This window comes from Neolamprologus multifasciatus, chromosome 18 (assembly GCF_963576455.1).
Source record: "Neolamprologus multifasciatus chromosome 18, fNeoMul1.2, whole genome shotgun sequence".
In the NCBI taxonomy this organism is placed as follows: domain Eukaryota; kingdom Metazoa; phylum Chordata; class Actinopteri; order Cichliformes; family Cichlidae; genus Neolamprologus; species Neolamprologus multifasciatus.
The window spans coordinates 11,636,982-11,658,152 of NC_140456.1; the positions used below are offsets into that span (position 1 = coordinate 11,636,982).

Genomic DNA, 21,171 nt, shown 5'->3' on the forward strand with positions numbered 1-21,171 from the left:
TGTGAAAAGCACTTTCTACGAGACGTCCGCAGCAGCATATTTCCTCACAATCAAAGCTTCACAAAAGAAAGAAAAGGAGAACGCAGACGCTGTAGAGTTATCCTCATGAATCTCTGGCAAGGTTTTTTTTTTTTTTTCCCTCCCCTTTATCATCCTGTTGACAGCTTGTCTGATTCCTATAAAACCCATCCTACACTCGTGTCTGTCTTTCATTGAATTGGCTGGAGATATCTTCTCTACTGGCTGACCTTGAGAAACTGTTTTGAGCAAATTTCACAAATTTCATGAGTGAAGCATTCAAGTTTAGGCAAATATTTTTAAACATGAGAGATGCGTAGAAAAGCGGTAATAAGAATAGAAGATAGCACAAACTCTCCATCTGTCTTTCTCTGACAAACCCCTCTGCAAAGCCCACCAGCCCCCAAAGAAGTAGAGCTAAACTCCAAGGATGACTAGTTTATTTTCTCTCTGCCATTTTTATCTCTCTGTTCACATGCTGTTCAGTGTCCATTTATCCGTGGTGAGGGCTTCTCCTTGGCAGGAACGATCACTTTCAACAACAGTCCCCGTGAATCAGAGCGACGTGTCACATCATTCCAGTGACAACTAACGACTACCAATGTATCTGGGCAGGCTGCCAGTGCGCTGGGCTAAGAACAGCCGGGGGTGGGGTGGGGGTGGGGGTGGGGTGGCTTGGCGGAGAAGATGGCGGAAGTCGGGGGGGCTGCACGCTCCAAGGAGACAGAGGTTTAGCTCGCTGGTGGCAGCATCAAAACCTCACATCGCATCCCTTCCGTCAACAAAGTCCCTTACACGTCATGTGTCGAGAGATTAAATCAATCTGCTTTGAGAGGGCGACTCTGATACTGTATGTCTGGAGGCTGGCTGAGACAGGAGTCAGAGAGTCCAATAAACCTAACCTAACAGGGGGGAGGGGGAGGCAACAGAGACACGGGGGTCATCTGATTCATCAAACTTTCAAACCCGCTTTTCTTCTGCTCATTTGTGTCATCAAGGTCAAAGTGGTCACCAAAAGTTGTACTTTGCACATACATTCTTTGGCATTAGGATTAAGTGTAAAACACACTATTCCCATAAATAAACACTAATTGGTAGCTAATTTTCTTAGTTCTAGCCTGGCTGATTCATTGCCTCTGGGCTAGTATGAATTATTCATCCAAGTGGCAAAACAGCTTTATGTAGAAACCTACAAGGCACTGCATTCATTATGCTATCATGCAGAGCAATTCCAGGCACTGACGGCTAGTATTAGAATAATATGCATATTGGATATATTTTCTTTTTTTTTTTCCAGGGGCATTGGCAGGCAGTAATAGTGCTTCCGTTGGCAGGGACAGAGAGGAATGCGACGCCCCTCATGGCTGACAAACCCCCCTTGTTTTGACAGAATTGAGCGAGGAGAGGATGAGTGTTTCAGCTCTGCCCTCGTGGAGAGCGGATTAAGCTGTGTGGCCGTGCTGCCTGGTGGCGCAGCGAGCCGGTACGGGTATGTTATCATGTCAATCCTCCGTCCCATGACACCACAGATCTGCACTGGCCCCACGACTCCAAAAGCAGCACCTGGCCTGGCCGCCGGGAACTCATCAGGCTCAGCGTTTCCCTTTGGGAGCAAGGCTGCATCACATTTTTTGCAGAATCCAAAGTCTGGCCTACTGCACAAGAAGGACAATTCAAAGACATATATACTGTGAGGCTAGAGGCTTCATTCGTGCTTTGGAATAGTATTCTTTATCTGCTATCATCTGTAGACTTTGCATGTCTTTCCTTATACAAAGTTTAAAACGATAGCAGCAGAGCTGGGGTGATGACTTGGACGAGAGATGGCAAAACGCAAATGTCAGATCAAAGCAATGCGAGACTGTTAAATGGCAGCAGGCGCCTGGCCGGGGTATCAGTCTTTGCAAGTGTTTCCTGTCTCCGCAGATCTGTCTCCGTACCGGAGATGCCTTGCCTCGAGAGGCACACGTAATGTCCTCGGGCCACAGAAACAGCAAGCGTGAGGAAAAGCATGCAAGGAACATGGGTGGTTTCCTCTGCTATGTTGCTGGAAGTTTCACCCCAAGTATTTGTTTTTTTTGTTTCTGAAAATTTCATTTCAGGTTTCAGATCACTTGTGCTTGTGAAACTTCTGCTACCTGAAAAATGTTAAGATTTTGTTACCAAAATCAGGTCACACTGGCTCATGTTTTTTTTTAAGCAGAAAAAAGCAAACTATGCAGCTCCACCCTTCAGTATTATGGAAGAAGTACAAAATATGGGATTACTGTTGTGCCTGGTATCATTTAAGACATCTCTGGTAAATTTGTCATTGTTTTGTTGGCACCAAAAATCACTTGTTCAGCACAAGCACACCAAGCAAGAACAAATTGTCTAATAGAGGGCGCGTTTGGAGGAATTTGCTGTTTTTCAAGTGTTCTCCTCATTACTACTGATACCGAGTGTGAGACTGTGTGCTGCCAAACATTAGTGAGCATTAACATCATTCCTGCCCACTGGGCTGGAATTCAGCCCATCTCTGGACCCAAACTGGGAGAAATGTTTTACAAGACATTCATTTTAAAAGAACCACACAATCTAAGGACAGTTCAGGTGATTGTTTCTATCTTTCAACAAAATATGCTGTCAAACTATTAATCTAAGACTGTACTCGGTATATTGTGTGTTTGAGAGACTGCTTATATCCAAGGATAGTGCTCTTAAGTTTGTGTGATGCCAGAAGATGAATGAAAATGGACATTACAGCCAAGAAAAAAAGATTCCTGGTAAAAATCGAGCCTGCAAGACAGCTGCTGCTGCCGACTTTCTCCTGTGAGAGTAATAGTGTAGATATATTAAAGATGTTAAGCAAATCACTACATATTCCCAAGTAAATTGAAAAGATGTTTAAAAACTTATTAACTGGCAAAGGATAATATCCCTCCTGGAATTAGGGATTGACAGAATTGGAGCAACTCGGGTGAAACATTAATTAAGCGAAGGGTTTTAAATGTTTCACCACTGCAGCCAACGGATTGCCTGGCATCCAGTCAAACACCATCGTGTGGGGCCTCATTGCAGACCTAATGCAAACAGAACATATTTCATACTGCAGACTTTGACTAAACTATTCAGTCAACTCATTCGTTACTCCGAGGGCAAATCTTGAAGAGCCGTGAGAGAAAGTCACACATTGGTACCGTGCAACAGTAATGAAAGATTGTGATGGAATCTAGATAAGAGTGATATCATAAATCCAGAGGCACAAACCAAAGGTGAATTTTACAGAGTAAATGTCAGCTCCTCCCACAAGAGGATAAGCCTCTGTAAGTGCTCCATAGTGCACATGTGTGTGTGTGCTAGTATTAGTATGAGATAAGGTGCACACATCAGAGGGCGTCCTATTTAATTTCTGAATATAGGACCTCTTTACAAGTGTGTAAGATGAACTTCCACCTCACCAAGCTACTTATAACGATTAAAATGAAATTTCAAAAATTGTCTTCTTCCCCAATTCTAGATAATGGTCCAATGAGCACACAAAAACAATGTGACCCCCTCTGCTGACCCTCTTTGTGGCAGGGAAATTGCCTCTAATGACATGCTACAGCAGAGACACATTAAAAAGATTTCTCTTACAGTGTTGCCAATTGACACATCCTCAGAAAGATTTTCCACATGCAATAAATATGGCAACCCACTGTACCAGAGTGTAGAACGTAGAGGATAAAAAAAAAAAAAAGAAAAATCAATTTTAGCCTAAAGGAATAATCTTGCATCACTCACTCTGAAACACAATGTACTACCTTGATGTGACATGACAACTATACATGATTTTGAATTGAATCTGGAGGAAATAACCTAATTTCACAGGATGGAAGTGCTCTTAAAAGATATGCATTGCCCGGGTTGCAGCGGTACACTTGGGCATATGAAATTAGGAGGCCAGCCGTCAAAGTAACACACTTTAATTATCTTGGAGAAAATGAAATGCGCGTGAATGCATTTAAGAAAAATTAATAAGACCAATCCTAATCTATCTTTTCTGAGTCAGGTGCTCCTGGAAAAGCTGGACAATCTTTGGGGATTTCTTCAATTAAAATTGTGGCACTAAAGCTCAGACCTGGTTATTATAAGCCTCACCCCACCTTCGTTTCATCTTCCAGCCAAAACCACATATTTTTCTGTTGTCACTACAGAGGCAGTCACTAATTACAACTCATACATAATCTTTTATGCTAATGTTTTTTGCCTTCTTTGATCTCCCCCCTGTGGTTGAAGACAGCCAGATCATAGACTTGGGCTAAGTTTGTCACTTGAGTCAGAAGGAGAGAAGTGAAGTGGAAGGAAACCTGATTTGTTGTGATGCTTGTCAGCCCATGAGCGCAGGGGGATGTTTGATCAGGTCATTACATGTAGAGTCTAAAACAACACGGTCAGCCCTTCCCGAGCTTTAATCACAATCTTTTAGGAAAAATAAGCCTAGCCTCAGATGTGGACCAGGGAAGATAAAGGATAGACTGGAATTTAAACACCTATTAGTTTTAGGATTAATCTTTCGTAAGCTGGAATGAAATTGCTTCTGTACCTAGTTCTTTAACTTAATGGACTGCTGGCGTTTTGTTAAAGTAAGCCATTCTTCTTAATGAACTTTTAGATGGCTTATATAATTCTGAGTTTCGATGACAAATAATGATTTGTGCAAGAAATAAATGAAGCAAGTACCAACCATCAGTATCGGTATGAGACCAACTGAGTAATACAACGCACACTGTACCTCATTTCCTTTCGCACCAACATAACATTAGAGCAGGCCCCTGTGGTCTTTCCTGAGATATAAACACTGCTGGAGGCATGACAGATAGAAACCGGCTGTACAATACTCCTCCTACCAACAGAGAAAGGTCAGCTCTGACACTCTGCTAGGAGCCCTCAAGCTCTTGTGGACATTGGGGAGCCAAACTGGCTCTCCGCAAGGAAGCCAGGTCAGACAGTCAGCCCAGAGCAAGACAGGAAGCACTACAGACAACCCCTGGCAGTATTATCCAGCCCATGGTTAAAGGGTGGCTTAATCCAGATTTTGGGAAGAAATAAAGTAATTCTACACCACACATACATTTACTTGCCTCTTCTGTCCATTTGTGCAGATATTTGCATTTCTTTTGAGACGTGTGTAAAAATGTAGTTCATTTGAAAGCAGTGTGTAAAATAATCACTGCACTGTTTCTGCAAAGACATGTTACTGCTCATTTTTCTTCAGTGCTGCGAGCATGCCACATTAGGTTTCACTTAATCTCTAAACAGATCTATCATTATGCAGAATATGTAGGCAAGATAAAAGTTCTTGGGCTCTGAAAGATTTCTGATTTCTGTCTGTATTTCCTCTTGTATTCAAATACCATTAATCAGATCAGGCTTTGGTTGCATGCAGGTAAAGTGGTCAACAAAACAGCGATTGCATTTGCTAAAATGAAGTCTTATAAACAAGGGAAAGAGCTGAAAATGTTCGGCTTTTTAAAATTTACTTAATGTAGAAAAAAAAAAAAAGGAACTCTCCAAGGTGTATCGTGCCTCTTGGTGTATGTCAGCTGGGATACTCCTGTACTACCATCGCCCTTAAGATTCTGGGAGGTTTATGTTTTCTTACATTTTTGTGGTGGAAGAATTCTCAAGAGATCTACATAGAAAAAAAAATAAAAATAAAAGAGCTTCTGCATGGTTGCATACTGAATCCGATGTGTGAAAATATTTCATTGCATAGATTGCTTCTTGCTGAAATTTTGCTTAAGTAGTCAATGTGCCAACAAGCAGTAGCTAAACGGACTTACGGTACTTATACCTTGAACATTTAAAGTGCTTTCTACTGTGTCTTATTCACCTAATCATACAGTGCTTTTATCTATGCCTAAGTGCTTTGTCCAACATTCACTTGCACAGTCACACTCTGATGGATGCATCAGGGGCAACTCTGGGTTCAGCATCTTGCCCAAGGATATTTCGGCACGTGCAATGAAGGAGCTCAGGATTGATCCCCAATGCGCTGTACCACCTGAACCACAGCTGCCCCACACCTAATGGATACCACTAAGGCTAATAATAATGCTAAAATACATTTAAAAAACAAAAACAAACAAACAGACAAACAGAAAACAGAAAAACAACAACAACACTGAAGAGTAATAAAGTCTTCCTGACTCAGTAATTTATGCTTACAGAGTCAGTTTAGGTTGATCATATTCATGATAAAGCACCACAAACAAAAAGGGACTATGGTTCATTCCTGCCAAACTTGACCCTTCTGAAATAACAGCCATAGTGAAAGACTTGACAAGGTATAATGAAAAGGAGAAGATTGAAAAAGAATAACTCTGCCGAGTTGAAAATGTAGTTACCAGGTTACCAGAGCCATCTCTGGTCAGGAAGGAGGTTTGCATTTGCAGGATTTTGATCAGGAGAGTGTCGGTGTCCTCTCCTCCTGTGTGTTCTACAAATGAACATGACAGGCTTAATTCAGTAGTGTGAGGGCTAGACTGTCCTCTCCTCTCATCCCTCCAGTCTGGTTACTGCCTCTCTCATTCCCTCACGCCACAGTGTCACCAATTAGCCAAGGCCTAGGTTTCATTAAGGCACTGGCGTTGCTGCCTGCCGCCTTCTGTAACACCCTGATAATAAGCCTGAGATGGGTCTGCTACCTGACACACAGGGACAAAGAGGAAAAACACAGCACACACACGTACGGCACAAAGGCACAAAATACAAACCCTGCCATGCACTAGACTATGTGTCGTCGTGAGCAGCCACAGACTCGCACTCTGTAAACACAGTCTAAGTGTTATACGCACAAACGCCTACATGCATGCATACTTGGATGTGGAAGATCTGTCAACCTCTGAATGCCTTTTGTTCAGACGGTTACAGAAATGAAGGCTGAATGACGAAATGTAGAATGATAGGCAGACCGAAAAATTTAGAGGGCTGATCTCAAACCAAAGTCAAGACAGCTTCAGAACACCATTGCTTGACACAGAAGCCAACAAGGGGAAAAAAAAAAAAAAAAAAAATTTAACGTTTAAGTTCATCAACAGCAGCCTATTGTGTGCATTTAAGGGGAGCTGACAATTAAAATGGTGCCAATAGCTGCAGTTTTTGCAAGAATTCCTAAATGCAAGAATGCAACAATAAAAAGCACCATTTTTCTCAGGTTTCAAATTCGTGATTGATTTTGGGGAAAAAGACTCTCACCATTAGATTCAGCTGTTTCAAAGATTGTGATCGCGTGGCATTAATCTTGATGACAACTCAGAGTGCTAACAGGGAACATGTGACCAGCTACCAAAAGCTTTAAAATGGATCGTGTGGTGATGTGACTTTGTTAAAATGTTCAGTTCAATCAGGGGGCGTCTAACCAGACACTTGGTAGATATCATTTTTTTCTTTCATTCATTATTTTTCTGTTAATACAAAAAAGAAAAAAAGGATTGACATTTGTACACCCCAAACTCATTATGGTTCTCAGTATTTCTCAGAGTCCAGTCACACAACAGTCACTGTACACTTCTCTATATTTCTTCTGTAGCTTTCCAGTCTACACATTACTAGTTTGGCAGTTTGGAGAAAGCTCAGCTGGGGTGACGCCAGGTTGAAGTTTCCCCCCAGGGAAAGGAACCTGGTGGGTTGAAGGTGGAAGATTTTCAGATACACAGGTGCTGTTGAATATTAGTCTCACAGCAAGAAGTCTGAGCTCATGGGAGTGAATTATTCATCCTCACAACCCAGACTTTGCACTTCTACCTTACCAGGCCACCGTTTGATGCCGCTGCAACTTCCCAGTGACTAAATAAGGCTGTGGAGCTGCTCCAGAAATGAGACGCATTGGTCTGTCCAATGGAGGCATAGGTGTCACATAAAAAATTCACTGACATCGACGTTTAATTCTGCTCACGTTCATTTGGTCCACTCTTTTCTCTAAGGACACTATTGCGTATGCAGTGGCATCCGGTCCATGTCGGTATGAAGTTGGATAAAGTAGATATACTACAAGAAAATTATTTGGACATTCTACCGTTTCTCACCACAGACAATAAATTATTTAACCAAGTCATAAAGCTGACAGTTCCTTGACCACTAGTCAAGGACATGAGCAGCTTGGATTGAATGCAAGATTTGCTGATCTGCTTTTGGGAGTTTCACAAGCTGATCATGGCTCACAAAACAGTAAGAAACATAGTGAGCTCTGCTAATTAACTGTAGCAGAATACAAGTTCATGTAAACTGATTTTAATTTTTCGTCATGCAAACATGAGGACTACATTTGCCTAGTGACGGTAAGACACCAAAGCTTGTTGCTGGACTTTAGTCAACAGGCTAAGCTAAATTGCAGGGAAAACTCAATTTACCAGTAAACCACAAACTTGGGATAGAAATCATAAACTGGTTTCTTTTAAGAACAGACACCAGTTTGTCTAGTTCGTTGCAAACCAAAAATTTGAGAACTGCAAAACATTGGAGATAAAGTCGTAGCAGCACAGTTTTGTACATCTAGTACACTCACGGGTATTCTCTTCTTCTCCGTTTCACACTTCATACTCAGCATGCTAAACAATTGGACCAACAAGCAGAATCACTAATGGCATTTGTATTAACCTCCTAAGACCCGAACTCTTCCACGGCATGCATTTTTAATTTCTCTTTGATATTTGCGCTGATTGGGACCTGATGAATGTAAAAATAAAGAATTAGCAGATTTATTTATTTTTACCTAATTTTTGTTTCTAAGAAAAATGAAAGCCACATATGAGGATATTCGTTTAAAATTTCGATAGAACAGTAGCAGTATTATGTCCTCGTAAGTGGATATCAGGCCCTTGTAGAGCAAAATTTAGTATTTTGGTCTAAATAACCCAAAATGTGAAGTCCACGTATGTGGACAGCAGGTCCTAGGAGGTTAATAAAATCTTACGAAATACTTCGAAAACCATAATCGTGACTATTTACAGTATGATATATATTATTTTTAATATCAGGGTTGAATAACAAAGATGGTCTTTCTTTCAAAACTAGCAGAGCAGTTTACTTACAGTGCATTCCTAATTGGAAAAATACACAAGATGGTTCATCCCAGGTAGAAAGTGGTTTTTAATGTTATGTGATAATGTGCAGCTTCCTTAGAGTTACAAGGTTAAGTTACTTTAGCTACGTTAAGAAGTTATTTTATTCTTTTACTTAGAGTGTTGTGTCACTAGATATAAATCTGCGTCATAACCACTGTACCACAATGCCATCACTGCTATCACCTGGTTTCAGCAGATTCACAATCAGGATTTTTTTTAAAGTATTTTTATTCATCTTTAGGCATGAAAAAAAGATCTTTGAACTTCTTTTTTTCCTTTTCTTTTTTTAAACATGTACTTTTCAAATAGTTTTTTTTTTGTTTTTGTTTTTTTACATGTCCACTTAGGTGGACAACATACATTCTGACTTATGAATTTGACGAACGAATAAATAATATACACTGTGTTGTGTTTATGTGCAAGTTTGAATAGCTGTCCACTGTAGTGACCGCTATGCGTGAAAGGGTTAAACAAAAATGCCCAGAATTATGTTTCTATATGGTCAGAAATGTAATCATTACAAATTTTCTTGAAATGCAATGATAATTTGAAGCTATTACCCCCAATAACTAAACTGGTACATGCTAACAAATAGGTAGCAACTTACCAAGAACTTGTAGGATAAAACAGTAAACTAAAAATAGACCTACCTGCATTATAAATTACAGATATCAAAGTTTAATATGCAATGAAACGTCTTTTTATTTGTTGTTATGTATTATAGCTCGAATATGGCTACCCATCTGTAGCTAGCTAGGGTGTAGCCAACCTATAAAAAAAACAAAAAATATACAAATTTTTAATATGCCTACACACAAGAAAGTAACGATGTAGTTCAAACAAACCTAAAGGGTAATAGAACAGGAAAAGCTATTTTTGCTACCCCTTCCCCATCCAAAATCTTTCTTTGTAAAATTTCTCTACAAGCGATGTTCAAAACCATCTCCCATTGTGAATATTGTTCCTTTCAGAGATCTGGAAATAGCAAGAGAAATCCTCACATAGCCTTGGGATTTGCTCAAAGTCTTAGTAGAGAAGGGAAAAGATACAATTTTTGGTAAATGTTAGTTTCCTCGGTGGGCATAATATATTCACGCAACAGACAAATATTCACACTGTGTTTCTTTTGGTTGTATCGCTTGAAGCTGTAATGTACAGAAACAGACAATCTACAGTAAAATCCTAAACTGAACAATTAAAATCATTTCACTTTAATATGATGGTTTCTTAACATTATAATAAACATGTCCCACTAATTATTTTCTAAGTCTAGTGCTATTCATGACACCAAGACAGTCAGATTGATGATAACGTTGCTGAAAAACCAACTCAAGCTTGAGGCTTTCCGCATTAATTATTACTCCTTCTTTTGCTCCAATACCAGTAAGTCTCCGAGACGTTGCACTCACTGAATTTATCCTCCCGGCCGGCAGCATACTATCATTACAATCAACTTGTCAGATTTTCACCGGTTTGTTTATTCAGATGTGCATTATTCCAAAAACATGCGTTTTCAACTTTGTTTCCGTTTGCAATGCGAAGCTTCCCCCACACTTCTAATGACTCCGGTGCCCTGTAATTTCTTTAGCGTGGCAAACTCTGATTACAGGGTGGGAGTCAAGCTTCGAGCCAAGCATCATCTTTTCCAGTTATTGTTTTGTGTTTGCTCCGTCTTTAACACGGGCCCTGCAGCTGTGTGTCTCAATAGTCGTGTCGATGAAGCAGTATTTAACACCAAAATGACTTAGTACAACAGTTTGCTGCAGTGCAGCCATGGGCTACTGATTTCCAGTGAATTATTTGCTAAGGCATGTCGGCATATTAAACAAGGAAAGTGCAAGAAATGTAGCTGTCATCAGTCACGCTGCCCTTAACCAAGCCGTCCCGAGAACATAATTAATACACTTCACTCACATCAGATTTTTACATTGGAGGTTTGCCCCTTGCTTAAAAACAAAAATTGCAGCTGACAGTACAGGAAAAAAATGAAAAACACTACGAGGATATCTGATAATTCCAGTTCCACAAAGCTCAGGGGCATACAGGGGTCATTCACACAACCATCCTCATTTCCTGATGTTTGAGTAAGAGACAGCAGTACATCTTTTCCAGCTGTTTATTCTCACTCATTCTTTGCTCTTTTGAAGCCACAGACAATCCCCCCCACCACCACCACCAACCCCCTCTGGCCCTGACAGCTCCAGTGTGACCACCCTGCGTGGTGTAGAGCGTACAGTAATGCCATTAAACTTTCCCCTGGGGAATCGGTCAAGCAAAGACTTGAGCTTCAGGCCAATACAAAAGAGACCCATTTGAAAAGGAGCCAAGCCCAGCCTGAGGAGGTCAGAGGGTTGTTTACAGAACAACAGTCTCTTATCGGCTGTACGCTTCCCTGAGGAGTCTCCACCGCAAACAGATAACAGCCTCCAAATAGGCGCCAGAGTGTGACCGATAGGAGTATAATCAGGTACATTCTGCTTTGGGAGGAAGAAGTGGAGGATAAGGGTGGATAATAGTGTACTTGACTGTTAGTGGTGCGATGATATGCTAGAGGGGTGTCTCTGCAAGTAGGTAAATAGAAGTTTAATTTCGCTACATGTCTCCCTTCAGAACCCCATAAAAATATATGCAGTGTGTTTTTTTTCTTATTTTTTTCCTCCACAAGCTAATACCCTTATTCAACCATAGCCTACCAACAAGGCCAAATTTATCCTCGGGGATCGCTTCATTATTGAACAGTTAAATGGTCAATAGGCTGAGCCAAGGCAGCTTTTAGCACAAGGGCAAATAGACATTGTAAAAGCCAATGCAAATAACTGGCACTCAAACAAGGCCTAATGCATTAATGACTGCATGACGTGCGCTAATGTGATAGCAACAGATTCAGACTGACAGTAATGGAGAATTTTGCCCCTGGTTATACTCATAAGGCCCAGACGGGGACTGGAGGAGGAGGAGGGATATACACCTGCCTACTGCCTGAGCCTTGACAGAATCCTAATAAATAAAAGGAGACAAGGTGAAACAGCAGTAGCAGCATCCCGTCCTCCTCCCACTGCCATCACCTACACTACCACCACGAGTGCGAGCAGCAGCAGCCTACACAGACAGCTTTTTGGCATGAAACGGAGTCTCCTCCAAGTTAGCAAGAGCACTTGCCCTACGAAGGAGGCAACTTGAGTTATTCATGAAATTACAGAAGAAACTTTGCACATTCTCCACGACGTGACTGCAGCAGCGAAGCAGGAGCGGTGGGCGCTTTATCTGGCAGATGTGAAATTAAGCTTCAGGCTTTGGGTCAAGGCCGCACGCTCACCTGAGCCAAATATCAAAGCGAGCGCTATCAGAATCAATTTCAATTCACATAATAACCCCCGGGTTATAGGCGACAATGCTGATTGAACAGCGGATTTTGAAGATAGGTGAAGGATGAGCCCGGGTTGAGGTCAATTCAATTTGAGCGTAGAACCGCTTGCGCCCGACTGCCAGTCATTTGTCACAGACAGACGGGAATCTCACAACACGAGGAGCCAACTTTCTGTTTTGAAGATAATGAGTAAAAGTGAGCTGACGGCCTGTGTGTGCGTGCAGAGAAAAAAGGCCTAATGATCAATTGAGCAGCCACACTGTAATGTCCTGATTTAAAATGCTTCTCCTACTCCTCCCTCATTCCCCTCCTTCATCCCGTCACCATTAATAACAATTGAGACCCTTGGAGCATTAATTAGTGAAGATTTCCAGAGTGCCTGGATTCTCCGAGCCACCTACAACGAATGCAGACTTGTGTAAACATGATCCGCTGCATAGTAAGTTGTTGTTTTTCCTGCAAGGATTTTCTTTTCTTTAAAGACATGGTGATGAGATCACAGAATTGTTCGAGCATCCCTAACACACAAACACACTCTCTCTCACAAATACTCGCCCCTCTGCCTCTCACTCTCTCTTCATTAGGCAGCCCCTGTGTTGGCCTGTGTGCGATTCATTAGCTTTTATCCTCTTCATTTGAAGAAGGAGCTGTGTATAATTAGAGCATCTCTGTTTGTCCGGCATCCTTCACACAGTTACATCTCAAGGCATTATCATTCCGCTGCAGAGCTCCCAGATAACATAGCCACATCAGTTGCCTCGAGAATGAACTTCAAACTATTAGTGCCTCTCAAGAATGTAAATAAAATCACTTGCAAATCAACAGCTAATCATTGAGTGTGGAGTGGTACTCCAGGGATATGATGAACCATATTGGTAGACTTTGCGATCCAAGATTTTAAACCATTTCTTTTGACTCAAAGGGCCCATTTCCATACTTACAGTGCAGTGTTTGTTGTTGTGCTGGCTGCATACTCCAATGGTTTAACCTCAAACTCTGTTTTTTTTTTTTTCCAGTATGCATCCAGCTTTAATTGGGGCTTTGCCCTTCTTTCAAAATGAATATGATCATATCTATCATAGTCTTTTTGTTGCACAGTCATTCAGTGTTCAGACAATGCAGATCCTAAACATACAGCGAAAGCTCCAAGAAAGCTTTTTATGGTTAACAGTGGTATTTTTTGACGAGACACTTAGTCATCCAGCCACCTCACTGAAAACCAACCTGAAGCCAAAACCCACCCACAACATGCTAGAAGTGAATTTAACTGCAATTCAGAAAAAGACAAAACAAAACAAAAAAAAACACCGCCAAGTGTCTGCTGACATTCGGGGTCTTTGCTTGGAAAGCATTTTACGCCAATTGAAATATGATGCCAGAAAAAGCAGAGATGCCTGTCAGGAATTATGGTCAGTCTTTACAAGCTCTCCATTAGGGCAGAAAAAGGTATCAAACAGATCCATTACATCTGGTACAAAACAGAATATTGACAATATACAAGAAACAGATTTTTTCAGGAGGATTTTAAGGATTCGTTGAATCTTTGCTACAGGCAACTTCAAATAAGGCCTCTACTCTGCATTTGGAGGATTTAGTATGACATCACTTTTTTTTTTTAAGTGCATGTTAACTTATGCTGTTATGACTAATGCACCAAGTGCACCAAATGAGATGAGGACGCCCAAATTGGAGTGCTGTTCTTTGCTCCCTATTCCTAATACTCTCCTCTGCACGTCTTAGGGTGCCTAAATTGGTGTGCATGTGAAATTGTGAAATTTATCATAGCTGTATTTACTTATGCCTAAACTTCCGCTGAGAGTCACAAAGTTCAAAATCACATTATGTCTAATGGCCTGAAGTATGTTGCCAGTAAAGTTAAAATGTCACCTTTCTAACCCTACTTAACACTCCCAACCTGTACCCAAACTCATTTTAGTTTCAAGATGATTTTCTTTTTACTTAACCAGGAAGTGTCTTGAGGTTAAAATCGCATTTTCGAGAGAGACCTTACCAAGAAAGTACACCAAACAACAATTATAAAATCCTATAACACAAATATGCAAGATAAAAAAAACAAAAAACAAAGCAAGTCTGAGTCAACAAGTAACATAATACAGAGTCCAGCTTATGAATAGCAGTTGCACTCTTCAGTTACATGAGTCCATATAAGAGCTCTGAACTCTGTCAGGGAGACCAAAACAAAAACCCAAATGCACAATGATGTGCACCTTTAGTGTGCTCTGAAGGTTAGTCTACCAAGTTCAGAAAGAAGCCTGGGTACCCTAAAGAGATGCCATTTAAATGGGAACAAGTCATAGCAGCTGTTTGTAAGTGTTAAGAGTTCGCACAGGTCAGAAGGGAGCCAACTCCTTTTGGTTTTCGTACGTAACAACATACTGGTGCTACCATCTCCTCGGGCTTAATGAAGGCCAAGAAACCAGATTATAAAGTGTGCAGTGCTGCATACTAGAAACATAAAGAACTGTGACACACAGAGTCTAGACAACAAAGTGTCGAAGAGGCAGTACGCATGTAAATAACGCCACCATAATCAACAACACATAGATTTCCTCATGCATGAGGAAGTATCTGCAATTCAGTTTCCACAGCAGTCACTGCACTTGCACCCCCAGTTGGGATCACCCTTGGCTATCCGTGCACCGCTATGCATTATCAATGTGTGATGTTAAACACAAGTCGGGAAGTACTTTGTAATGAAATGCTGTTTACTTTTTCAGTGCGCTGACGTCTCCTCCTTCAGACACTGATTTTCTAGCATGCCTTCTGGCAAGTTCCACAGAACAGAGGCTGAATAAGCAAAGCTGAATAATGTGTCAAACTCTGTGCCCTTTCTTCACTTCAGTATTTTGTTATTCTGATAATAGGTCTAATGAGAGTGGCAAGTATTGCATAACCTCCTGTGTACTGCTCACTCCAGGTTTGGCTCTAAAGTCTAGAAATTCTTCTGAGTCCCTGACATTAGACCTTCGCCTTTCTTGCTAATGCATCAGATGGGTTTTGTGCAAGTGTGGGGTTTTTTTGTTTTGTTTTGTTTTTCTTTTGCACAGTAGTTGGGCTTGATTACTGCATTCTGGTGAGATATGCTGATGTCTATAGCCAAGTAATCTGTGGAGAGAAGAAGACATCAGTAGAAGTTTTGGGGGGTTACATTTCTTTTAAAGAATAGAACTATTGAATTTTGAATGACTAGCAGCGCAGCAGGATACTATGTAAATAAGGTACTTAAATCCTATACAAAAAACAAAAAAGTATGTTCTATCTAGCAGAAAAAAAACTGAGCATTACTGTCAATCCAGTCACTTTAAATGGTGGTCTAAGAATAGTGTCTATATGGCAGCTCTAATATGTGCAATTCTTAAAGTTTCGTTTTTAAAGTGACACATCCTCCCAAATGTCTACCAGCCATGATCAGTCATAAGACAGCTCTGCTGACAAACTCAGCAGACCCTTTTCTGGGAAGTCACACATGTACCCACATTGTTTGAACAGCTTCAGTAAATCCATGTGTTTCTACCGCCTTCATTATCATCATAATAAAAGTGTCTGAAAAGCAAAGTTACAGAAGAATGTAGACACCTCACTTTCTGCTTTGTACTATCATCAATCACCACGCAGCTTTTTTTTTTTTCCTCCCCCTTCTCTCTCGCCTCCTCCAACACTGGTTGAAGCCATCAAATAAAAATAAATAAATTAAAAAAAAAAAAAAAAAAAAAAAAAAAAAAAAAAAAATCACATGCATATTTAATTTCATTCTCCACTGGCTCACACAAAAGAAACTGCCATCCTTCAGGACACCTTTCGGAAAAGTCTCTATTAAATCTGAGTCAGCTGGAAGAGAGGGAGGGGGGGAGGGGGAGAAGAAGAAACACTTCATGAGTGAAAAACTATCTAAATTATTGCCAGACTTCAAATGAAGTGCTGTTTATCTTCTCAAGCAGCCAATGTGTTGTTTTACTCCTTAGTCACAGCTTGGATGGCAATCAGGATCGGTCAACCAGGACGCTATCAGCAGCAGTCACTCTGCGGTGACAAACTACAGCTTTACTCTCCAGGCATAGACATTATTCTCAACACACGGCTCACCCCTATCACAAAACAAGGCAGGTTTTATGGCTGCTGGAAAAGGTGGTAAACATAACAAAGCGCACAGCTCTCTGGAATTTAATGTGCTTGGTCCAGAGACAGAGTATAGATATCAAAGGCCAGGCCTTCTGGAAAAGAAAAAAAAAAAAAAAAAAAAAAAAAAAGCTGTCCTCATAATGTAGAAAACAAAAGCACTGGCCATACCCAACAAGTGATTTATAGTGTTGTTTTTTTGCTTTTTCTCTGAACCTAGAGCATCCGGTGGGCATTGTGAATGCAACAAGGAGAGAGTAGAAGAAAAGAGCAGTTCATCTCTACCTCTGCTGCTGAGAGCAGATGTGCAGGTGCACAAGGAAGGAGGTGAAAATGATACAGCAAAATTCTGATTATGGATTTTGTTTTGAAATGCTTAAATTAAAAGACTTCCAAAGGGCCGCTCTCTGTGATCAAATTGAGGCTGCACAGTCGCGAGGTGTTGATACTGTGCACTGAAGTCGACCGGTGCTCTGGTTACCTCAGTGATCTAATTATCACACGAGCTGTTATCGCGTACTCCCCATAACAAATGCCTCCCGCCTCATCTTCAGGCTCATATTTAGCCTCTACCTCTCCATCCGTGTGTGGCTAATCCGTCACCAAGCCACAGAGAGTAAAATACATCCAATTGATTTCTTCCTGGTTTACATATTTACACACACACTCATGCAATTAGGAGCACATTTATCGATGGTTTCAGCACCACTGGGAGACCTGCAGTGCAGCCCACTCCAATAAATCTGCCATTCGTGAGGTTGCCAGCGGGCAAGACTGATAAACCTGACAGAAAAATGGACTGGGAATACTTTGAGCTTCAGGGTAAGCAAGTTCCCAGTCACTAAAATTGACCCACTGTGCTGGTCTTGCTTAATAAAAGCTATTTGTTTATCATAAAATACCTAATAAGACTTTGAATTCTCTGAGTAGATCCACATCTCCAGTTTAGAGGGGGAAAAAAGCTGCACACAAATACACACATACACAAAATTGACCAAATAAAATAAATCAGTAGCTATTTGACTGCAAAGTTGTTTTCTTCCATCAAAGTGCTTACACAAACAGTTGTATATCTGAATCCTGATCCATCTGACTTGTTGTCCTCCACTCTTGAGCAGCTTAACGTCATCATCTGGGTATCATATTATATATGTACCATGCTGCCCCCTACAGGCTCTCTGAAAAATGTGTTGTGTGTTGAATCTGCTGAAGTCCAGCATCCAAATATAACTGAAACCACACATCACACAACTTCAGCACACTCACCGATTCAGAGTCAGAACAGTATATACAATCAAAGACATTCAAAGATACAAATCAGACTGTTCCATTTATTTATGAGATTTTTCAAATGCGGCTCTAATTGCAGTGCCAGCATGGAACACTCGCACACTGGACATTCATTGTCCATTCATTGATTGGCATGAATATGGGCTAATGGGCCTTTTCCCGCATAGATAATGCCATTGTGCAGACAGCAAAAATGACCCCTGCTGAGGCTAATTTAGTCTCTGCATGTTAAGTCCCCTTGGGCAACCTATGGTCATTATATTGAAGGTGAAAGACTGCCACATCATTTCAGTAATTCCAATAAATCACATAACTATCTGGTACTAATGCCTGAACTCTTTTTTCCCCCTACACAAAGCTTTGAATAGACTTATTGCAGTTGACATTAGCTTAAGAACTGAATGAATGGGATTAATTTGAGGTGGTGTGCAGTTTTTGTACCTATGTGGAAGCTGGAATCACAAACCGGTCAGACAGTAAAATAGTAAATCCGTCAGAATTCAAGATGAACTCCAAATAAAAAAAATATTTTTAAACAAACAAACAAACACTTTGCACTTAAAAACAGACCGCGTGCAAATGAAAGAGTTCTTAATAACTTAAACTGTTCGTTTCTGCAGCGCATGTCGTTTAGAAAGGAGACGTGTGGCGCGCACAGACAGTGCTGTTAAGTGCAGATCATTTCCTTTAGCGTGTAGGAAAGCAAATGAACGCACAGAAAACGTGACAAAACTCTCTATATGACCTGCAGTAGAGGTGTATGGACTTTGACGCTATGCACAGAAGTTTAATTGCGCGTATAGGCTGCAAACCGCTAAATGAGCTTGGCAAGAAAGGGCGCTTTACGCACAAACTGTTACCCACAGTAAGTCTTTTGGACACGAAACCGCACATTGTACTGAGTGTGACTTATGTCTAGATGGACACTTTGGCATTTTAATTGAAGTTCACATTAAACTGACGGTCAAACGACCACAGAAGGTCTCGTTTAGCTTAACGCTTTGCCGTACCAACAGCGCAAGGTGACACTTGTAGTGCGCGAATCCCTTTGAGGTTAATCACGTTAGACAACAACTTCTCAAGCTCGAGTTAAACACAAACACTGAACTCCTTTAACTTGTGGTTTAGTAAATTCTCCCACCGAATGCAGCGGAGTGGCTCCGTGGCGCACCGGCTCATTGCGCACACAAGCACCGGGGATGGTGAGAACAACTACTGCTTCTATAGAAGTGTTTCCGCTATAAACGGTGACGTTCTGTTTATTGTACAAAAACGGAGTTTGGATAACACGGAGTATTTGTGTGCTAAGCTCACTTGTCTGATATAATGCCACTCTCATATAGCATTACTTCCAAGCTCAAGCTTATCCTCGATTTAAAATCGTAAAGACACACAACAGGCTTCAAACTGCAACTAAACTATGACACAAAATAGTGGTTGAACTCATTTTACCCGCATATCAGTTCTACTTCGTGCCCCGGCTGTGGCACAATTAAAGACCAAGCATGTGTTCGGCACCTGAAAAACATCTCCAGGTAATCGTCCTTACCTTTAAAAACTTCCCCTCGAGCGGACAACAGCAGGGTTAATGCAGCAAACAAGCAATTGATAACTTTATCCATGTCGACACCGCCGTCGTCGCGTTAACCCCCAGCCGAGGGGTTAACTGGCAACTCTTCTTTCTTTACTGGAACTTGAATCCTACACCTATACTTTAAGGATTGGGGAATCTAAAGTCCCTTCGCGTGCTCTTGGCGGAGTGAGTGGAGGCTGTCGCCGACACGGCTGCTCCTTGCCGGCTTGCTCCACACTTGAAGGAGGAATGTGTGAGTGAGTCCTGATTCCTGAATTACGCCTGGATTGAGTGGTCCGGCAGCTCCAGAAAGAGCAGCGGCTGTGTGCGCGCTGTCTGGCCAGTAGAGGGCACGTGTGAGTGAGAGGACAGACGAGGATGTCCCCTCCTCTCACCTCCGACTGTGCCTCTTATTGGTTTATTTAGAACAGCTGCGAAGACTGAAGTTAGTTTAGTGTGATACTTTGGGGTAGTTAGACCGTCACCATGTTAATACTGGCCTGATTTTCTAATTGTTTTTTTAATTACTTATTCAAGATAATAGACGGACTGATGGATAAATACGTTATATTTAATAAACAGCTAAATACTGACACGATAAGACCTTTGTCAAAAACTAACCTTGAACATTTTATAAGCAGAATATTGGAAACAAAGTCACATGTCACATATGTCACACAGTTTTCCCACAGAAATGTGTGTGGAATATATTAAATCAGTCAGTTATCAGATATAATGAAGTTACCCTATAATTATAACTTCTAATTAGGCCTCTTGTGGCTAGGATGTTATAACAGAATGCCCTTCTATCTGTGATCTGTAAGAAAGACTGTTGCATTCCTGTGATTTAAAGCCATTTTTATGGAGAATGTTCATAAAATTAGACACGCAGTAAAGTTGGTGAAGCAGTGTATTTAAGCCAAAAAACGAGTAAAATAAGTGGAAGTGAATCATAAAATAATTCACTTCCACGCAGCACTCCTTTTTTTTAAAGTTCTTTGACATTTGAACGTCTCTATTTCCAGAACAACTAGGCAAATGTCATTTGCTGATGAACGTCATGATGTGATTAAACTCTTCATAAGTGTAGTGAGATGTTTTTACCTGCATAAATATGGAATATTTAGTCCATCCCCATACATATTATATATACTCAATGCTTTCTATCATACAGCAGACATCTTGTTATTATTGAAGAAAAAAATACCTGCCGGTTGCTGAACATGTGCAAACTTAGTTGGGACTACAACAAACCAATCCTCACAGAAGGCACGTTGAACTTGACACCTTAATGCATTCATTTATTATAACTTCTCCCATCTAGGCTCTCATCACAGTTCACCTTGTGTGTCCTTTTTGACCAAATGCATCGATCCTGTTAGAGCAAAGCTGACATTCAAAAAGCGCTCCATTATTTGACCGGGAAAACCACGGCTGTTCTGTCGCCCACATTTTTCCAGCTTCGATGAATCAGTAGTGATGCTTTGTTTTAATATAGGCAAATATTTGTTTAAAATTAGATTTATCTGAGACAGCAAGTACAAACAACCCTGGGATATTTCCCCTGCTATATCAAACAGTGGGATGAAGATCAGCTAATGACAAAGTCAACCAATGTCATCCCCTTATTGTTTTTGCATGCATAAACACACATGGCCATTTCACTTGTACCAGCAGTTTTCACGGCTAATTAAAAT

General features: G+C 40.9%; 1 protein-coding gene across 6 annotated transcripts in view; it reads right to left on the reverse strand.

The window, feature by feature from the left end:
* Positions 1 to 19,862, reverse strand: part of LOC146497420 (receptor-type tyrosine-protein phosphatase mu) — a 162,039-nt gene extending 142,177 nt beyond the window's left edge. For all 6 annotated transcript variants that reach the window (XM_085140119.1, XM_085140117.1, XM_085140118.1 and 3 more), the window contains exon 1: positions 19,451 to 19,862. In XM_085140119.1, the coding sequence (XP_084996245.1) occupies positions 19,451 to 19,523 (73 nt within the window). In that variant the 5' untranslated portion in view covers positions 19,524 to 19,862. The remainder of the gene's footprint in view (positions 1 to 19,450) is intronic.
* Positions 19,863 to 21,171: the final 1,309 nt, after the last annotated feature.